General features: G+C 43.7%; 2 protein-coding genes across 7 annotated transcripts in view; one reads left to right on the top strand and one right to left on the bottom strand.

Annotated features, from left to right (window-relative positions):
* The window catches only part of LOC117543708 (FERM domain-containing protein 4B-like), a 68614-nt gene that overhangs the window by 6261 nt on the left and 44705 nt on the right, over positions 1 to 17648 (bottom strand). For all 6 annotated transcript variants that reach the window (XR_004568600.1, XM_034212201.1, XM_034212197.1 and 3 more), the window contains exons 9-20: positions 16777 to 16842; positions 15141 to 15198; positions 14315 to 14401; positions 8082 to 8158; positions 7494 to 7632; positions 4517 to 4652; positions 4295 to 4428; positions 4046 to 4162; positions 2958 to 3186; positions 2631 to 2687; positions 2399 to 2528; positions 540 to 704 (exon numbers count right to left, since the gene is read on the bottom strand). Coding sequence is in view for 5 of the 6 variants with exons in the window: in XM_034212201.1 (XP_034068092.1) it covers positions 540 to 704; positions 2399 to 2528; positions 2631 to 2687; positions 2958 to 3186; positions 4046 to 4162; positions 4295 to 4428; positions 4517 to 4652; positions 7494 to 7632; positions 8082 to 8158; positions 14315 to 14401; positions 15141 to 15198; positions 16777 to 16842 (1395 nt within the window). In the remaining variant the exon portion in view is untranslated. The remainder of the gene's footprint in view (positions 1 to 539; positions 705 to 2398; positions 2529 to 2630; positions 2688 to 2957; positions 3187 to 4045; positions 4163 to 4294; positions 4429 to 4516; positions 4653 to 7493; positions 7633 to 8081; positions 8159 to 14314; positions 14402 to 15140; positions 15199 to 16776; positions 16843 to 17648) is intronic.
* The window catches only part of LOC117543709 (PRA1 family protein 3-like), a 58677-nt gene that overhangs the window by 29074 nt on the left and 11955 nt on the right, over positions 1 to 17648 (top strand). The window lies entirely within an intron of this gene.

Raw genomic sequence — 17648 nt, 5'->3', positions numbered from 1 at the left:
TCAAGTGTACTTGAATGTCATCGGTTTGTTTTAGTCAAGATTATGCTAAAATATACTTTCCCCAACTATATCTAAGTTCCCTAAGAAGTGCCAACCTTCAATTTAGAAAATTCTCAGTTTATTCCCATAAATTCCCATGGAAAGTTTCCATCTTTGAAAATTCCCGGAATTTTGCAACCCTAGTCACTACACAGCCGACCAGTCACTACACAGCCGACCAGTCACTACACAGCCGACCAGTCACTACACAGCCGACCAGTCACTACACAGCCGACCAGTCACTACACAGCCGACCAGCCACTACACAACCGACCAGTCACTACACAGCCGACCAGTCACTACACAGCCGACCAGCCACTACACAGCCGACCAGCCACTACACAGCCGACCAGTCACTACACAGCCGACCAGCTAACCAATCAGGTGTTTTCCTGTTCATCCTTTAAACTGCACACAAATGCACAGCCAGGATGTTTTGTAATTTGCACCAAAAGAGTGAAAAAAGTAACACAGAGTGAACCTGAACCTGAGGGCTGTACCTGAGCTGGCTGCTGCTGTAGGCGTTGCGGGTGAGGAGGGGGGTGGGGGGCATGCTGCGGGCGTCACGCGGCTGCCTGGAAGCCGGTTTGAACAGGCTGCTGTGGCTGGATAAGGCATCGCGGTGGCCGTAATGGACTGATTCCTGGACCTGGCCGTAATTTAATCTGAAACACAGATAAGAAGGAATTATTTCAGGGCATTCTGCTGTCAAAACTGAAGGGGAAAAAAACACCCGGGGTTTGCTTGGATGCATTTAAGTGATCACTTAAACCTGGATGGCTGCCGTTACATAGTCCACTGACCTTTCCTTTTATGCACCAGCAAGCATTATGACTGTATCAAATCTCTGAGGCTATAAATGTTTTAATACGAGGGAAGGAATTATCTATTATTTAAGTCTTTGTATTGAGTAGAAAATGTGCAAATGCAGGTTAAAAACGTCATGATTTCATTGCAATAACTATTTAAAAACAGCTTTGAAGCCGAGAGCAACACATCACACATATAATTGAGTAAACAGTCGTGAAGTGGCTGCCGTTTAAACTCCAGGTCCACTTTCCTGTTTCCCTTTTGTTGTCTGCTCCCTCGCAGGCAGCGACATGTTCTTTCCCATCTATTTTTAAAGCGGGTGCATTGGGCTGATAAGCGGCAGATTGTGGGAGAGGCAGGAGAAGGAGGGAGGAGGTGACTGGCAGGAATGTAACTCTGGATCTGGATGTCTACAGGTCTGAACTAGCTTCATCTGCAAAAACAACTGTCAGACCCGTTGGAGATTCAACGTATTAAAGGGGACCTATCATGCAAAATGCACTTTTTTATGTGTTTGATACATAAACATGTGTCCCCGGTGCGTCGGGGGACTCACAAAGTGTCAGAAAATAAAACCCTCTCTCCTTTCCTCCGTACCCACATCTCTAAAAACGGAGCTGATCCAGATTTGCTGAAACTGAGGGATATGAGGCTAGAATGGGTGATCTTTTGGTATTTTGAGCAAATCACTTCATAGACATGTTTTTTATTTTTATATATTTGTATACATCCGAGACCCTAACCCTTAGATGCATAAGTCTGTTTTGACCCGGTGAGGTGGTTTTCTTGAAGTATCTTTGAAATTACATTTTTTTATCATTTCATATTCCAGCTATTCCTCAAAAAACATGTTTTAGATATCATGCCATTCACATTTTAAATGTACATTTGATACATTTTAAGAAATTGTAGTTTTTGTATGACTAGCTTCCATAAGTGGGTCAAAAATGACCCGCATGCATTTTCTATGGAATCCTCTGGGAACCTTTGATTCTTATCATCTGTTGCCGTCAGGAATACATTCACTGTGGACCACACAGACGACATCACAAGTGACACCTCTCAGGAAGATCATTTTACACAGCAAGATCTGATACCTGTCAGTATAATAATAATACATTATATATTTATAGGGCTTTTCAAGGACTCAAAATCACTTTACAACATAAGGGAAGGTTAGGGTGGGGCTATCAAACTTGATCAACTGGCATGGATTGATGGGGGGGGGGCTATGAGTAGACAAGAGGAGAAGAGATGAGTTTTGAAAAGGGACTGGAATACTGTGAGGGTCTCAGAATAGCGGAGATCTTTGCATCGATATGTTCAAAACGTTTTTTTTCAAAACGTAATTTTTTTTATAAATGTATGAATAGTGAAAAATGTAATATAAAATATTTCTGGTGTGAACCAAAAATGGCATAAAAACACATATTATTCTAATACGGGTCCTTTTTGAGTGTAGGGTCCAGTCACTCGTGCATCTAAGGGTTGAAATAGCATGATAGGTGACCTTTAATATATTTCACGGGTGTCAGAGGTATCTGTGTACCTGCTGTCTGGCTGCTGGTCCGAGAGCCTTCTGTCGTTGTTGTAGTGGATGTCCAGCGTGTCTGCGTGGTGCGGTCTCGGGGAATACTGAACCGATCTGGAACGCTGCCTCTGGGAACTGAGCTCATCATCTGGGGGATAACAAGTGGTTCAAATGGTTATGAAATGCAGTGGGTAGGGGGGAGGGGGGGCGTTAGTGAACACATGCACACTGGCTATGGCTCAGCACTCACCATCATCCAGAGTGAGGCTGTCCGATAGAGAGCTGAGGTCTGAGGGGTTCACGTCGTCTGGTAACACAAGAGAGAAAAGGGATTGTTACTTATTCCACATAACGAGAGTAGTTAGTATTAAATAGACGATTACTTAATACATTCAGAATAAGACAACCTGGTCAATGAAATATACGTAATGGGAAAAATCACCATGACAATCTGAATAACGGTCCTATCTTTGACAATAGATGAGAAAAAAGGATAAAGAGTAAAAAACAGTCCTCGGAGAATCTTTGAAAACCAAAACATAGATTAGATTTGTTCCCTCTGCTGTTGTTAACGTACCTGCTATGATCAGTGAGGCCCTCTGGGTGGGTGTCCTCCCCTTCCTGACCCGGTAGGCGTTGATCTCCTTCTCGATCTCCTCCAGCTTCCTCATGGCGTCCAGGCAGTTGCTTTTTCTCTTTTTCTTCACCGTCTTCCCGAGCTCGCCCTCGTTGGACAGCTTGATGGCCGCTTCCACGATCTTCTGCTGCAGGGCGAACCTGCTCTCCAGATTCCTCAGATGTGGGTCCTGCGGGGAGAAACACAACAAACACACGGTGAGATGGGGAATTTCCCGAAATATGAAAACAGACCCTGTCAACGGTAGCAAACAGACTTCCAACATCTCCTTTTTCAATGTGTTGACATATTCTTGTTCATATTCCTTTCACCAAATGACAGATGGAACCCAGCTACACCACACAACATGTTTCATGCAAACATTAGGTAATCTAAGCCTCAAATTAAAAAAGGTAATATCTTAAGCCTCATTTCAACAACAGGGTATATGCAGGAATCCTGAAGTCACATGTAAGACCTTTTAAGACCTTTTTTAAGACCCTTTCCACACATTTTAAGACCTCATCGCCACTTGGAGTTTTAACCGGTTACCTTGGCGACACTCTACCTCACATTGACTATATACAGTATTGATTGTCCTTCCTCCTTATCTTCCAACCATTTGGACGCAGACTTGCATTTCCCCATAACGATGTTGTTTAACAACCGGCGTAAACGGACCTTCGCGCTATCAAGCAGTGAGCGTGCGATGTCCTGTTCAGATGACGTCAAACCCAACGGGATGCCATCAATAAACTACACAGAATCACACTACACACCTACGCCATGATTACATTCAGGCAGACTGTAGAATACAACCTCTTTGGACAATTTATATACTTATTGAAAACAAGCTACAAAATGTGATACCTTGGAAAATCCCGTTTAATTCGTTTTAATAGCCTTAATTTTCGCTAAATTGATTCATCAACTTGTAATACTGTTTAAGACCCCGCGGACCCCCTGAGCAAGTCACATGATCTCTAGGTACTGTGTTTCCACAAAGAGTGACTTTATAGAACAGTGATACATCACAACGAAACACCAACCTCATCGTAGGGGAAAAGGTCATCAAGCTTGAACTCTGTCCCGACGCGGCGGCGTACGGGAGGAGCCTTCTCGCCTGTTGCCAAGGGATACTCTTTGGGCAATTTGCCTGTTAACTCCTGCAGATTAGAAACAATATTCAACAGTCAGCTGAGTGGATATTTTCGGGAGGTGCTGTAATGTTTGTTGGGGGTTTTCCTCGTCCTGTAGTATGCTATATATATGTATAATAATAAGAGAGAGACACTCACTGCTTCTTTCAAGCAGATCTTCTTCAGTTCCTCAAGTTTCTGTTTCAGCGTGTCTTGGAGGTTCTTCGCTTTATTTTTCAAATCCACAACCTTGTCTTTCTTCTGTTCATCTGTGACTTCAGAGTCAGCAGAACCTGGAACAAGCAACCGTCTCATTAACTAGAAATGATAGCAATCACTCATCATCATCCTGATGATGTAACATTAGCAGGTTCTGCTTACCGGCTGAGATGAGGCTCCCGTTGCTGGCCATAATGAGCTGGTTCTCTAAGCTGGAGAGTTTGATGATCCGCGGGGCGCAGATCTCCGTGAGGTCCATGGCGATGTCTCCTGAACTCCGGGTTGTGGTCATCTGTGACTGTAGGGGAAGAGGAGGGACAGTTAGCAGGAGGAAAGAGGGAGCAGCAGCGAGGGAGGGATTGGGAGTACTTCATTTTAATGATAGCACGCTGCAAAAAGCGGGCTGCTCCATTTGCATGCTGGGTACTCAAAGCCCGTTGCTCTCTCATCAATCAGTGTAGGCTCTATTCCTGGATGACACACCATCTGCCTTCGAGAGACACAGTGGCTGAATAACCTCATTTGACTGCGGCAGCACACTCATCCATCTCCAGCAGGAAGAGCACATCACACAGCGCTCATACTGTATAATAGCCCTGCTGCTCAGCAAATATGCATCATAAACACAAACACATGGACCACCAGCATCTTCAGCCGGCTCTTAACACTCGGACTGGGATCTCGGCTGTGGACAAACTGTGGGCTTTATTATGCATTATTAATGTTCGGGCTTTTAAAAAATAGTATGTTATTTCTTTAGTGAATTGCAGAGGTGGGACCAAGTCATTGTTTTGCAAGTCCGAGTCAAGTCTCAAGTCTTTGCGCTCAAGTCCGAGTCAAGTCTCAAGTCAGGATGGGCAAGTCCTAAACTTTGACAAAACGAGTCATAAACAAGTCATTATGTGCTTTTCACCAAATGTAATCGATCAACAGAATAAAACTTAATAATCAAACCGCTCTTTATTATTCACATTAATAATTTAATAATCCATTTTCTCTCTGCTGACAATAAATCCTGAGTGGTTACCAAAATGTTGCTCTCCAATATCATTGAAAAGCAGCCAGACGCTGCTTCTTTTTTCGGTTTTCGCAAATTTCTTGACTTTTTCCGACGCGCTTGCATTTAAATCCGTCTCCCCGTCGCTCTGTGCAGCTGGCCTGTACCACTACACATGCTGTGCCCCCCACCCTTCTTTCACATAATGGTATGATCCTAGTGTGTCCTCGCATATGATTGGCCGCATGGTGGGCCAGCTAAATAAAGTCCCGCCCCTGCCTGCAAGGATTCTCAGCAAGAGTAGGAGCGGCTGAAGATTCTGCTCTCCCCGACGGGAGTCTGCTCTTCTAGCGGCAGCTCGCGATCGGCGTGTTGGAGACCTCTGAATTAAAGTAGCAAGTCACCTCAAGTCAGAAGGCTCAAGTCCAAGTCAAGTCCCGAGTCATTGGTGTTCAAGTCCAAGTCGAGTCGCAAGTGTTTTGTGATGTTGTCAAGTCGAGTCTCAAGTCATCAAATTGGTGACTCGAGTCCAAGTCATGTGACTCGAGTCCAAGTCATGTGACTCGAGTCCAAGTCATGTGACTCGAGTCCACGCCTCTGGTGAATTGTATTTTTGCTTTAAGCCTTAGATGATTTCTCTTAGGCTACATACAAGGCGCAATAACAGGGGATGAACAATTGATTGGAATTCTATTAAAATTGCAGATATAGATTAGTGCAATATCCAAATCGAGGAGCCGCAGTATTAATAAAGAAAAAAGATATATAACAAAACGACAACAATGTCAAACCAAAAGTATATTAACTCAATAAATCACACAAGCAATAATGTGATCACGAATCACATATTTTTCTAAAATAAAAACAATATTAAAGGTAAGTTAGGTAAGAATGGAGAAACCAGCTCGAGTGCGCTAGAATTTGAAAGTACACAACCGGAAAAAATCTGCCCCTTCCTTCAGACTTCCTTCCAGAGCCCCTCCTCCAACACACACGAACGTGCACATGACCAATGAGGGCACGGGATAAGTTTGTGCCCCGATGGAAGGCTGACAGGCAGGTAGGCCATCCAGTTACTTTAGCCGGGCCGGCTCAGATGATTGGTCGTGCTTTTTATGGATTTATTGTCAAAGCATTTCATGTATTCATTGCTATCGGGATGTTAAGAGCATTCCATGGAATATAAGTGTTTCTGAAGTGAATTACCGACCCCACCTTTAACAACAATAGGCACACCAAGTTCAACTATATTATTCTCCCTGTTCTATTAGCATAGTGATCAAAGTATTTATTACTCAGAGGAGTTAGAAGCTCTCAACTTAATCTACCAAACACAAGCTCTATCAATAACAGTGATTCTATTCATGTTAAACCAATGAAGCAACAGTTTCCAACACAGGATCTATTTACATTAAACTGGTGGCCTGTCACTTCCCATCATCACGCTGTTGACACAAGTCACAAGCATAGGACCGGATCAGGCAGTAGATCACATGATGAACAGTCACCAGCACACCACGCTGCCACACTTTCACAATAACCTCATGAGCTTCAATCAGTTCAATTCACACTGAGAGAATGGGGTGATGAGTGTGTTTCAATCGGTGTGAAAAACAGGTCATCAATATAGCTCGTACATCCTAATAAAGGTAATCACTCTAAATGAAGTTCATGATAGTGTCATTACTTGTAAACTATACAGAGAGGAACACAAGCACACTGTGTCTATCAGCCAATCAATACACTCTCAGCATCAATGCCCCTAACCCTAATGTTGTATAATGAGCACATTTGTATCTAATCTTCCTATGTTTAAAAACAACAGCTTTTAATATTGGACATTTTACTTTGACTTCCTACTTACTCTCCATGTTCAAATATGTATTTATTTTTAAATTCCAAAATGGAGCAACTGTCAGAAAACAAAATGTTCGCCGCGGGATAAGAAAGTATTCTGATTGTAATTTAAAACATGATTAACACACAGACACATGTCCCTGGTCTGTCACCAATGTGAGTCACTTGGTGCGTTATAAGATGTCTACACAGGAGGAGTATTAGAAGGTATTATTAGATTTCAAACTGCATCGGAGTCAGCAGGAACTATGGTGAGGGAAAGTGTGAGGAGAAAGAGACACTCACTTTGCTCTGCTTTCTGTCCAGGTAGAACTGGTGCTGACTGATGGCCATCACCCAGATGGTTTTAATCAGAGAGTGGCTGGCATACCATGTGTGAATAACCAGACCGGTCTGTCCGAACGTTCGCTTGGTCACTGTCCTTCTGAGAAAGATAGCAACATAAACCTTCAGTGCTGCTCTGAGACACAAAACAGCTGCAAACACGGGTTGATAAACAAGTCTTTAATTAAGATGGGTTAAGCAAAGATAACACAGTTTGTCTAATTCAATGTGTGGCTGTTTCTTAAATAATTAACTGAAGAGCAGACAGTGGGATTTAATAACAGCTCAGGTGGCTGAGAGAGACGCACGTGTGAAGGGCAGAGGTCTTACAACAGCATTAGAATAATAAAGCGGCCTTTAAACAACAGGAAAACAGTCATTGAACAGAGCAGCTACAGCCATTAACACGGTGCTGGCTGTGGATGCCCTTCACAGTGTGTAAGGTGTAAGATAAGGACATCTGAAGCCAGCTCAAATTGGAGCACTTCAGACAAACGGGGGGAAAGGACTTACTAAGATCAGTTAAGATAAATGAAACCTTTCTCTGACCTGTGCGGGTCGTTCACTTCCACAGCAAATTTCTTCTCGCGGAAATACAGATTCTCTAACTGCTTCCACTGATACAACTGCAGAGAGACAGGGAATAAAGGGGGGGAGGGGAGGGAGACATTACAGATCCGTGAGTATACACAACACAGGGCTATTGATTAAAATGAGGCGTTGCTCGACATTAACAGAGGTATAACTTGGCTGTAAAGCGCAACAATGTAATCAGAAAGGCTTCCCAACACCTTGAAACCACTGGGTTTGCTTCAGCCGCAGCAGCACGCCGTTTAGCACCATTTTTCTGCTTAACTTGCAACATTAGGAGAAACAACTAAAGCAGTGAATGGGGCTCAGCGGGCCACGGTCCTGTGTAAGGTCGTCAAACTGAGCCAGGCAGCAAGCTATACTAGTTTCTCATTTCCTTCTGCTGTGGAGGGAAACAGAGGAAGGGCTTCTGTGTGTCAGGATGAAACCTCTGCTCCACTGATAGTGTGTTCAATAAACTCAGTCTGAGCCAGTGAACAACTCTTCACTGCTCAAATGTAGGAAACAAGAAGAGACACAACAGTGGGGCGAGAGGTTATGTAGGAGAAAATGTTTGTTTGACCGCACTCCTTTCTAAAAAGGTAAGAACTTAAATGACTTCAAACAAAAACTCAATATATAAAATCGAACCCAGGAGGTAAACTGTGCCTGGGGTAAGAAATGACGATAAGCAGAGAGAACATATTTTCAAAGCATATTTAAACTTGGCACTAACTGTAACACATTACACTTCCCTGCAGTGTGGCTCTCACAGTGACAGACTGCCTGTAGAGCAGGTTCAACACATTTAGGAGAACGTTAAAAGCAGCACAAGGAGAATAAAAACATTCAAACCCCTTGACTATTTCAAACAGCTTGGACACAATAAAAAGGCTTACCGTGGTTTTTTGGTTTTTAAATCCCTGCTGAATTCCCTCCGGTTTGTATTGAATCTTTAGAGTTTCCCACAGGGCTAGTGCTTCCTCGAACAATACTCTCTTGTCTGTTCTCAGGGAGCCAGATAGGTGTTGCAAGAGTTTCAGCTGAGCAGGCCACGCCCCTTTAACCACCCCCTCTCCTCTGACATCACAGAAACATCACAGATACCTCAGGCACTGCTCGCTCTCTCCCCCCCTCCCTCTCTCCCTCTCCAAACACAGCCCACTTCCCTTTGAGTCAGACCAGATGAGCAGGTTGTTCACAAGCTTTTGCCGGCCCAGGTTTTTAGAAGATTTCTCTGCTCCACTTCCCGTCACATGCAGATAAGCGATCAATCTTCCACAGACTTTGAATGCTCTCACTTCCATATAGGAAGTTCCTTGCTTTTCATATTGTAAGTGGCACACAAAGCACTGCTGTGGGGCTGAATTAACTACTACCATGTCCCCCAGCAGGGCAAACACGTTAGGAATCTGTTACTATGGTCTAATCATTAATAGCAGGGGCGAGGGTGCACTCAACTGCCCATACATGCACTTTGCTCCAAATACAAACTCATATATTTACAGGCAGTATGCGCGATATCCGAAAGCAGTACGTGTATGAGAGAAGAAAAGAGAAAATAAGGTATTTAGTATATAACATGAAAGTGATGACCGTGTTTCCCACAGAATTAGATTCTATTTGTGGGGGCGCCGCACCCCCCCCGGCAAGAAAAGCCAAAGGACCCAGGTGGCCCACGCATCCACCCCCCCCCCCCCCTCAAATAAGATAATACATGCGAGTTCATGGCTACTGTAGACAACGGTCTTGTTGCTCTGTGTTGCGTTGTTAATGAGTGAGACACACTGTGAGGATCTGTGGGGTTTATTCTCCCAACAATATCATTTACAATGTCGGCATTTAGCAGACGCCTTATTCCAGAGCGACTTACAACGACCAATCACAGGGACATTCTCCCTGGAGTAACCGAGGGCTAAGTGCCTTACTCAAGGGCACACGAGTAGTGGTGTTCCAGGCAGGATTTGAACTCGCAACCTTCCGATCATCAGCCCACCTCACTATCTATATTAGACCACCAAATGTATGAGATCCATTTGTGGCAGACGATATTTAATTGTGGCGGCCGGCCACACATAAATCAATATATGGGAAACACTGGATGATGTAGTTTACTTCTGACTTATACTGCTATTATCCATTTAGTATTTGTCATATCGTTACTGTAATTAGTTTAGTGTGTAAATATTCTCCGTATCTCCAATTTGTTATAATAGTCTATTTGTTGTAATGTACTGTTATTTGCTCCTTTTCTACAACTCATTCCCCTGTGTGTCGATGTATGCACTATTTAAATGGGAAATAAGCTAATTCCTCGTGTGTGTAAACCTTCTCTGCAATGAACCCCATTCTATAGCGATCGTTTGATTTCTTGTCTTTATTACGGTGGGCTCTAGATGCAAAAAGAAGCATGGGTACCGCCTTGCATGCAACTTCCAAAAAGCTCTCATCACTGCAGATGAGAGCTCACACCAATTCACACTCTCTAGTCACCATCATTAGCATCATAACAACCGATCTGAAACAAAGGTCTAGACAATGAACACACGTTCACAGGATCATTCCCCCTATTAGAGATACTCCACACCAGTGTGCCAGTAACAAGATGAAACTAAAAGACTGCGGCTGAAGCCATTGCCAACATATTTAAAGGGCCTGACACACCTTCATCTCTACTGTCACAGGTCGTATATTTTACTCTCTTAGTTCCTGCTCTCTTGGATGCTTTGTAGGCTCATAGCTGTGACCTTCATCTGTGCATGAACCACCATTTATTACCAGTTTAGGGTCAGAACTGCTTTTTTATTGGGGTTTTAATTGCAAATGTACCCATAGGTCTGAGGGTAACTCCACCTACTGCATCATCTCTCTTGTGGGCAAGGGGCTGGAGGGGGGGGGGGGTGGGTTGGCATGAATGTGTGATTTAGATAATACGTGGTGAATAACACTCTTTTTTTATTATAAAAACTTAACTTTGAATATAAATATCATCTGGTGTCTATCTCAGAATTGGCCTTGCGAGGTTCAGGGCTGATTTGTTGAGCCATGTTCAACTCAGGAAATGGCGATTTAATTAAAAGTATGTGTTTATTAACAGCAGCTTAAATGTGTTTTATCACAGTACAGTTAACACTTGAATGAAGCTTCAAAAACATGTGTAAGTGTGCAGCTCCTTCTTTAAACTTGATCTAGCATGGGTAATATTTCATACTATATAAGTCATATACAAAAAACACAACCGTAGTGCACAGTAGATGTATTTCATTTTTCTCAACAATGAAGTAACTCAGTAATATTCTTACATACTGATTGAATGGGGTTGGCAACCTGAAAGTTGCTCTTTGAAGTGGAAACGCTCCAAGAAAGTTGGACTACGTAAAAAAAGTGACTCATCAGTACAAGTCATAGGTAGAGAAAACAAAAGCAACAAAACGTTCCTAAAGCAGGAGAACGCCAGCTCGCTCATGATTTGAGTAATTACACTGTCTCTCCTATCTTTAGTATTTCATCTCCCTTTGTTTTTGCCAAACATTTCATTAGCGGCAGAGAGCCAGACATGCCTGTGGTTTCCGATGGGATCAGGCTGTTCAGATCCAGCCTCACACCCACTATCCGAGGAACCCCAGGGCCACGAGTCCGCAAAATCATACACGGATAAATATGTCAAAGGCTCTGACTCACACGCTCATACAGAAAAAGATCTGCCACACCCTCCACGTAACACGTCACATTCCCGCAACACTGTACGTTGCACAACACGTTGATTTAGGTTGGGAAAAGTGAGCGGAAGAATATTTGCCCTACTTCTTCAGGGTGGGATGAGTAAAACAAAAAAGTGGAAAGGATTTTTATTTCAGCTCTTTAGGTCCCATGTCATTATTACCCAGAGGCTGACACTGTCCCTCATAATACACTGAAGATTCATTTGGGTTCTGCTGGCTGACCATGTGTGAGGACCAGCATGTGGTCTTGGAGGGTGTCCCATTACCCACTGGGAGAGTGTCACCCAGAGAGGAGGAGAGACAGAAAAGTCTCCGGCTTTAATTCAGGGAGAATTGAATCTTGACTTGCCATCTGCTTCATTCCCACAGTGTGTCCTGGAGACATTGAAGCACTGTTGTGTTCATCACATCAAATGAATGTTTCCTCCACCTACGGGACAGACCGTTTGGCATCTTGTATGCATTCTTTGTCCTATTTTGGAAGACACAAGCTACGCCTTGTACAGTAGAGTAGACAGTGCTTACTTACATCTACATGATATTGAAATATGATCAAAATCTCAGTATGGATTAGTATATTATCCCAATCCCAGAAAGCACAATATATGGTTAAGGCAAACTCTGTTTTCAAATAGCAAGAACTGCAGAAATGTCCTAGCTCACAAATGATATTCTACTGACCTCACAAAACATATTTGTCTGGGGCAGATCTTCTTTCAAATCACCCCAGTTTCAAATCGTGCAGCTCTATGTTCAATAAAGACTGATGGGACTGGCATGCGTGCAGAGAAGATACTGGGAGGTTAAGCTATTCCAGTGGCTTTCAATCACTTTGACAAAACTTAACATCACTTGAAGTACTTTTCTATAATTACACAAGTACTGAGCTCTCCCCGGGGCCAGCTCTAAATCCAGCCCCCAGCCCCCTACGCAGATAATTGTTCTGTATTGTTTGATCAATTGTATTCCCTCCGAGACACACACATGGATTAGCATAAAGAATACAGCCTGCTGAGAGGGGCTGGGCAGAGGGCAGGGCCGGGGTGAATAAAGGGGCTGTGAACTGAGGCAGGAAGCCCCATCAACATTAAATACAGAGGACTCCCTAAAGGCAAAAGTAGAGTAGCTATACATTTCTATAAATCAAAGAACAACAACAAAAAAACTCTTTAAAAGGTTTGCTCCAAAACAGCCAACTCATCTCTATGACTGTCCCCTCTTAATGTGAGGAGGTTGGAGGGGTCAGAGACTAGTTTGAAGTGCTTTTAGCACCCCAACACCCTCCAAATGCCCACCCACCAGCATGGCAGAGTGCCAGCCCGAGTCCCAGGGGCATGCTGCTTCCCCCCCAGAGAAACCATAATTACACCTTCCACAGGGAGGGTCTGGAGAGACATACTGTGGCTGTGCCCGTTAATGCCTCGGAGTAACAGCACACCCTGCTATGTCAACACGTTCCTGCCGTACAACAACAGCTCCGTGTAATGAGAGAGGCCGGGGAGAAACGCTTGGTTGGGACACTATCACAACGCATCTCAAACAAAGGGAGGGGGTAAACACAGACACGACAAGTGCCAACTCAAACATTACAGAACAGGAGCAGGACATTTCTGTACTGAAAGGCATCAACCAACCAGACATACAGTTAGAACAGTTGTGTGATTCTTCTTTCATTGATTTTACACTTCATTATTGTATCTCTTCAGTAATAAATGCGAGAGGTGGTCTTTACAAACTAACTTGCAACACTAGCCAATGATAAGCTTTTATAATCAAAAAGGGAACTTGCAGGCTAGTATATGCTTTTATAGTCAATAAAAGACACTTCTATATATGATGTAATGCTTTTATAATAATAATAATAATGCATTACATTTTTTATTAGAGCGCTTTTACAGGTGCTCAAAGCGCTTTACAATTACACATTACACATATTAGACATGTAAGAGTCATTACTGCGGACATTACCCACAGTTATAACCAAAACAGGGCCTTGTATGCTATTTAATCCAGAGTGTGTTGCTATTTGCACATTTTCCCTTTAAACTTTGCACGTTGAGTCGATTTATATCCCTTTGACAATTCACTCCACTGTTACTAGTTGTTCTGTGTTTGCTCTTACACCTACAGCCTTGACTGCGAGCAGCATGTACTGATACTCCAAAATGTTTTCCCCATCTGTCTTCCTCTTCCTCTTCCTCCTGACTGACATGGGAACCAGGGTCTTAATTACACCTATTTACAGTGTGTGTGGATCATTAACCAGCTAACAAGAGGAGATGAAAGCTCTGTTTTCAACCAGCCACTCAAGTACAGTCACGCTTAAGTGTACATACTTCCAAGAGAAGTTAAAAGCAAATAGGTTTGAAATATGTTTTTGGTTCATTACAAAGCAAAAGAAAATACAACTCTACACAAACAAACATATAACAAAGAAAATAAAAGACAGTTCATGCAAATACAACAGATGTAAAAAAGAGTTGCTCCTACCTTTCTTGGCTTGAGTTTATCCTGCAGGTCGTACTGTCCGATGCCTTTGTAGCTGACTCCCAGCCACCACGGTAATCCTTGCTTGTCCTGCAAGAAAGCACATGCACACACACACCACTCATTAGAGGTAGCTTTATTGGTGAGGGGGTTTGAAAAAGGGCTGTTACCAAAGCAATTACCCCATTAGGCTCCCAGCAACACAAGAGGAGATCAAATACATCCAAGGCCTTAAAAAGCCCCTGCAAGCCTGACTGAGTGTTTTAAACGCCACCGTCTGATCTCCCCAGACGCCTTGATCTAACGAGGTTTGGTTGGGAAAGTGAGTGGATGCATGTAGAAGGGAGTTATAGCTAAACTTAACGTCATTATGTGGAGTCTTTCATGCATGTGTAGCTGCTTTCACTGGATAAAGGGTGAATGTATGTTTTATAGGGCTGTCGATTTGGTTAAAGAATCTAATTGGGATTATTTTGAGTGACATTGCAAATGCGATATGATTTGCGTTATTGGATGAAATGATCATTTTTGAAGCATTATTCACATCACCATAGAAACATATATCGAATTGATCATAGTGTGATTTGTTTGTATCAGTCTGTAGAATACTGTTTGTAGGCCAGGCCACACTTTTCACATATTAGCCTTATCCAAATACTGAGGTTGCAGCAATTTGGCTATCGCAATAGTCCATATAATAAAAAACAATTGATTCATTGTGCAGCCCTAATAAGTCAAGATGAAATGCAGAGAACAAAGGAAGCCAGCATGTTGACAGAAGCTTGTTCAAGAGGTTAAGCTGCTTTATGACTGGGGGCAGCACTGTTACCTTCACTTGGTAGTAATGGACTCCGTATGTTGGCAGGGACTCCACCAGCGCCAGATACCTTCACAGAAAGAGGAACAGGGTTAACGGGAAACCCCTCCCATGTACACTTCATCACTGTCCACCGGTGGCTGTGGTTCCGCAGACGGAGTGCGATTTAAGCTACAGTCATTGAGAAGCCACGGCCATTTGCAGTGGCAGGCCGATCGATTTGTTTCAGGGCCGCGACAGAGTCCATTGATCAGTTCAAGGGCACAAATCATCCGAGCGTAAATGACCCAGGGGTTGCTCCGAGTTACAGTCCCAAGAAAAACACAGTTGGAGGGCTGAAGCGTTTGACTTCTTTAAAAGTTTTCTTTTTGCAATTAACAGTAGAAATGAGGACGGCACATGCAAATGACACGGTTGTAGAAAATGAAAACCATCATTCATTGCTTCCGATTTCCTTATGCTTGTTTTTGTTTACAAAGTAACTGACCAAGAGGAACATATTGAGAAAAAGATAAAACACATTTTGAATAATACCTTCTTAACTCAAATGAAATCTGGTTTGAATTGTAATCAGTGTTTCCGCCAGACCGGGGCTGAGAGGGCGTCCACCCCGAGAGCTGGGGGGAGGGGGGTTGTGTGACGTCACGTCTGAATTTTGAGTTGAGCCGTCCCTTATAGATACTATCTCTTTACGTATCAGTGATGGGAATTCCGGCTCTTTTTAGTGAGCCGGATCAATTGGCTCGGCTCACTAAGAAGAGACGTCTCTTTCGGCTCACTAAGAAGAGCCGTCTCTTTCGGCTCACTAAGAAGAGACGTCTCTTTCGGCTCACTAAGAAGAGCCGTCTCTTTCGGCTCCCAAACGGCTCGTCATGTTACAGTTTACCACGGAGCCTCAGTTTCGCCGCTGCGAGGCTCCGGCGCTCGCTGTTCACACGCGTGCTCCACTAGCACCCCCCGTCAAGGCTCGCCGGCAGTACACTTTCCGTCACAGGAACACGCTTTGCTGGCGGCGAAAAGAATCCCACCAGACTCCTTCGCCCCTCCAACAAAGGGATGTCCTTGTCCTTTTTGCTTTTCGTCATTTCAAGCAATAAAAACTCGATCTTCTCTCGAATTATTTATTTTTTTGGACGCCCTCGTCTCGAGTTTAGGGCGTTCCGAGCTGAAAAAATGACGGCAAGACGCCCCCCCCCCCCGACGGAAACGCTGATTGTAATCAAACACTGCCACTATGCTTGTTCACAAGAACATGTACTGATCTATTAGAGGAGAAAATGAAGTTCATCTCTGGATGGATGGGAACATTGACTCCTGTAGAATTCATAAAGAGTAACTGATTGCTTTTGGTTACACTCCTATCAATTCAAACTGTCAATGTTGCTAAGAACAAATAAAACAAAAGCAAACCAAATAACATCACACAGCTTAGATATTATGAAGCAGCACAAACACACAACAAGCCAAGGCTGGCCTGCTGCCCACTTTAAGAGCCCCTCTAATTAATAGCACATTCTGGCATGGTCACAGTCAGCCAGCCACCTCTCACAACAACAGACACAACACTGCAGACACAAGAGGTTAAAGGGGGGGGGGGGGGCATCAGAAGCAGTAGTGTGTAACACAAGTTAGTCAGTTTTGAACTTACTGCACAATGGCTTGTCCTCTGGTCAGTCCCTTCAGCTTCTTGTAATGTTCAATCACTTTGTCCTCACTGCAAATGGAAAGATGGAACACTTAATGAAAAACCCATCGAGTGTTACACATTCCAGCACACAGAGTGGGCTCTTTCTTTGACACACATTCTGCCTGCTCATGCAGTAAATGCAGTCTGGCCTACTTGCCAGCTGATAGCTCTCATCTAACTTCTCCTGCAAAATGCATCCCATTTACTTCCCACTCTAATCATCCCTTTTTAATAGAGTTGAGAGACTGCAAAACTCGCCTGAGGCTTAGTGGACAGACAGAGACAACAGAGAGGTGTTTTCATGTGCTCACCAATGCCTGTGATTTTAATTTGTGTATTAAACTGAGCCTGCAGCAGCCTCACATGACCAGTGAGCAGAAGAGGGGGGGGGCAACAACAGCAGTGTGGATTGAACAGACAGATAGGAATCCTTTAGATAGCCAGTGGCTGTCAGCACCTCCCCGAGCACTCGCAGGGCTAATGTGCAAACGTAATTAACGCGACTCGGGCATTAATTAGTCACCTCATCAGAGAGGAAACCATCTGCCAAGTACCGGGATGGTCTAGTAGGCACCGTAACACCCAAAATGGTTCTTCTGGGGAAATAAACGCCTTTTTACAACCAGGTGGTCCTGACCACTGAGGTGAGTCGACAGCATCTTGGAGGGGCTTTACAATTTATCAGAGGTGTCAAAGAGGAACTGGTGCCTGAAAAATAAACCGCACCTCGGCAGTGCAATATTTAGGAGGCAGGAGAGACGACGTGGCTCAAGTCTTGTCTTAAGGTTGTGGTAACTGCACTTTAAATGTTAATATGAGTCTTTGCTGTAGAA

Source organism: Gymnodraco acuticeps, unplaced genomic scaffold, assembly GCF_902827175.1.
Source record: "Gymnodraco acuticeps unplaced genomic scaffold, fGymAcu1.1, whole genome shotgun sequence".
Taxonomy (NCBI): domain Eukaryota; kingdom Metazoa; phylum Chordata; class Actinopteri; order Perciformes; family Bathydraconidae; genus Gymnodraco; species Gymnodraco acuticeps.
Note: the sequence above shows the minus strand (reverse complement) of the source record. Positions and strands in the feature narration are given on the sequence as shown.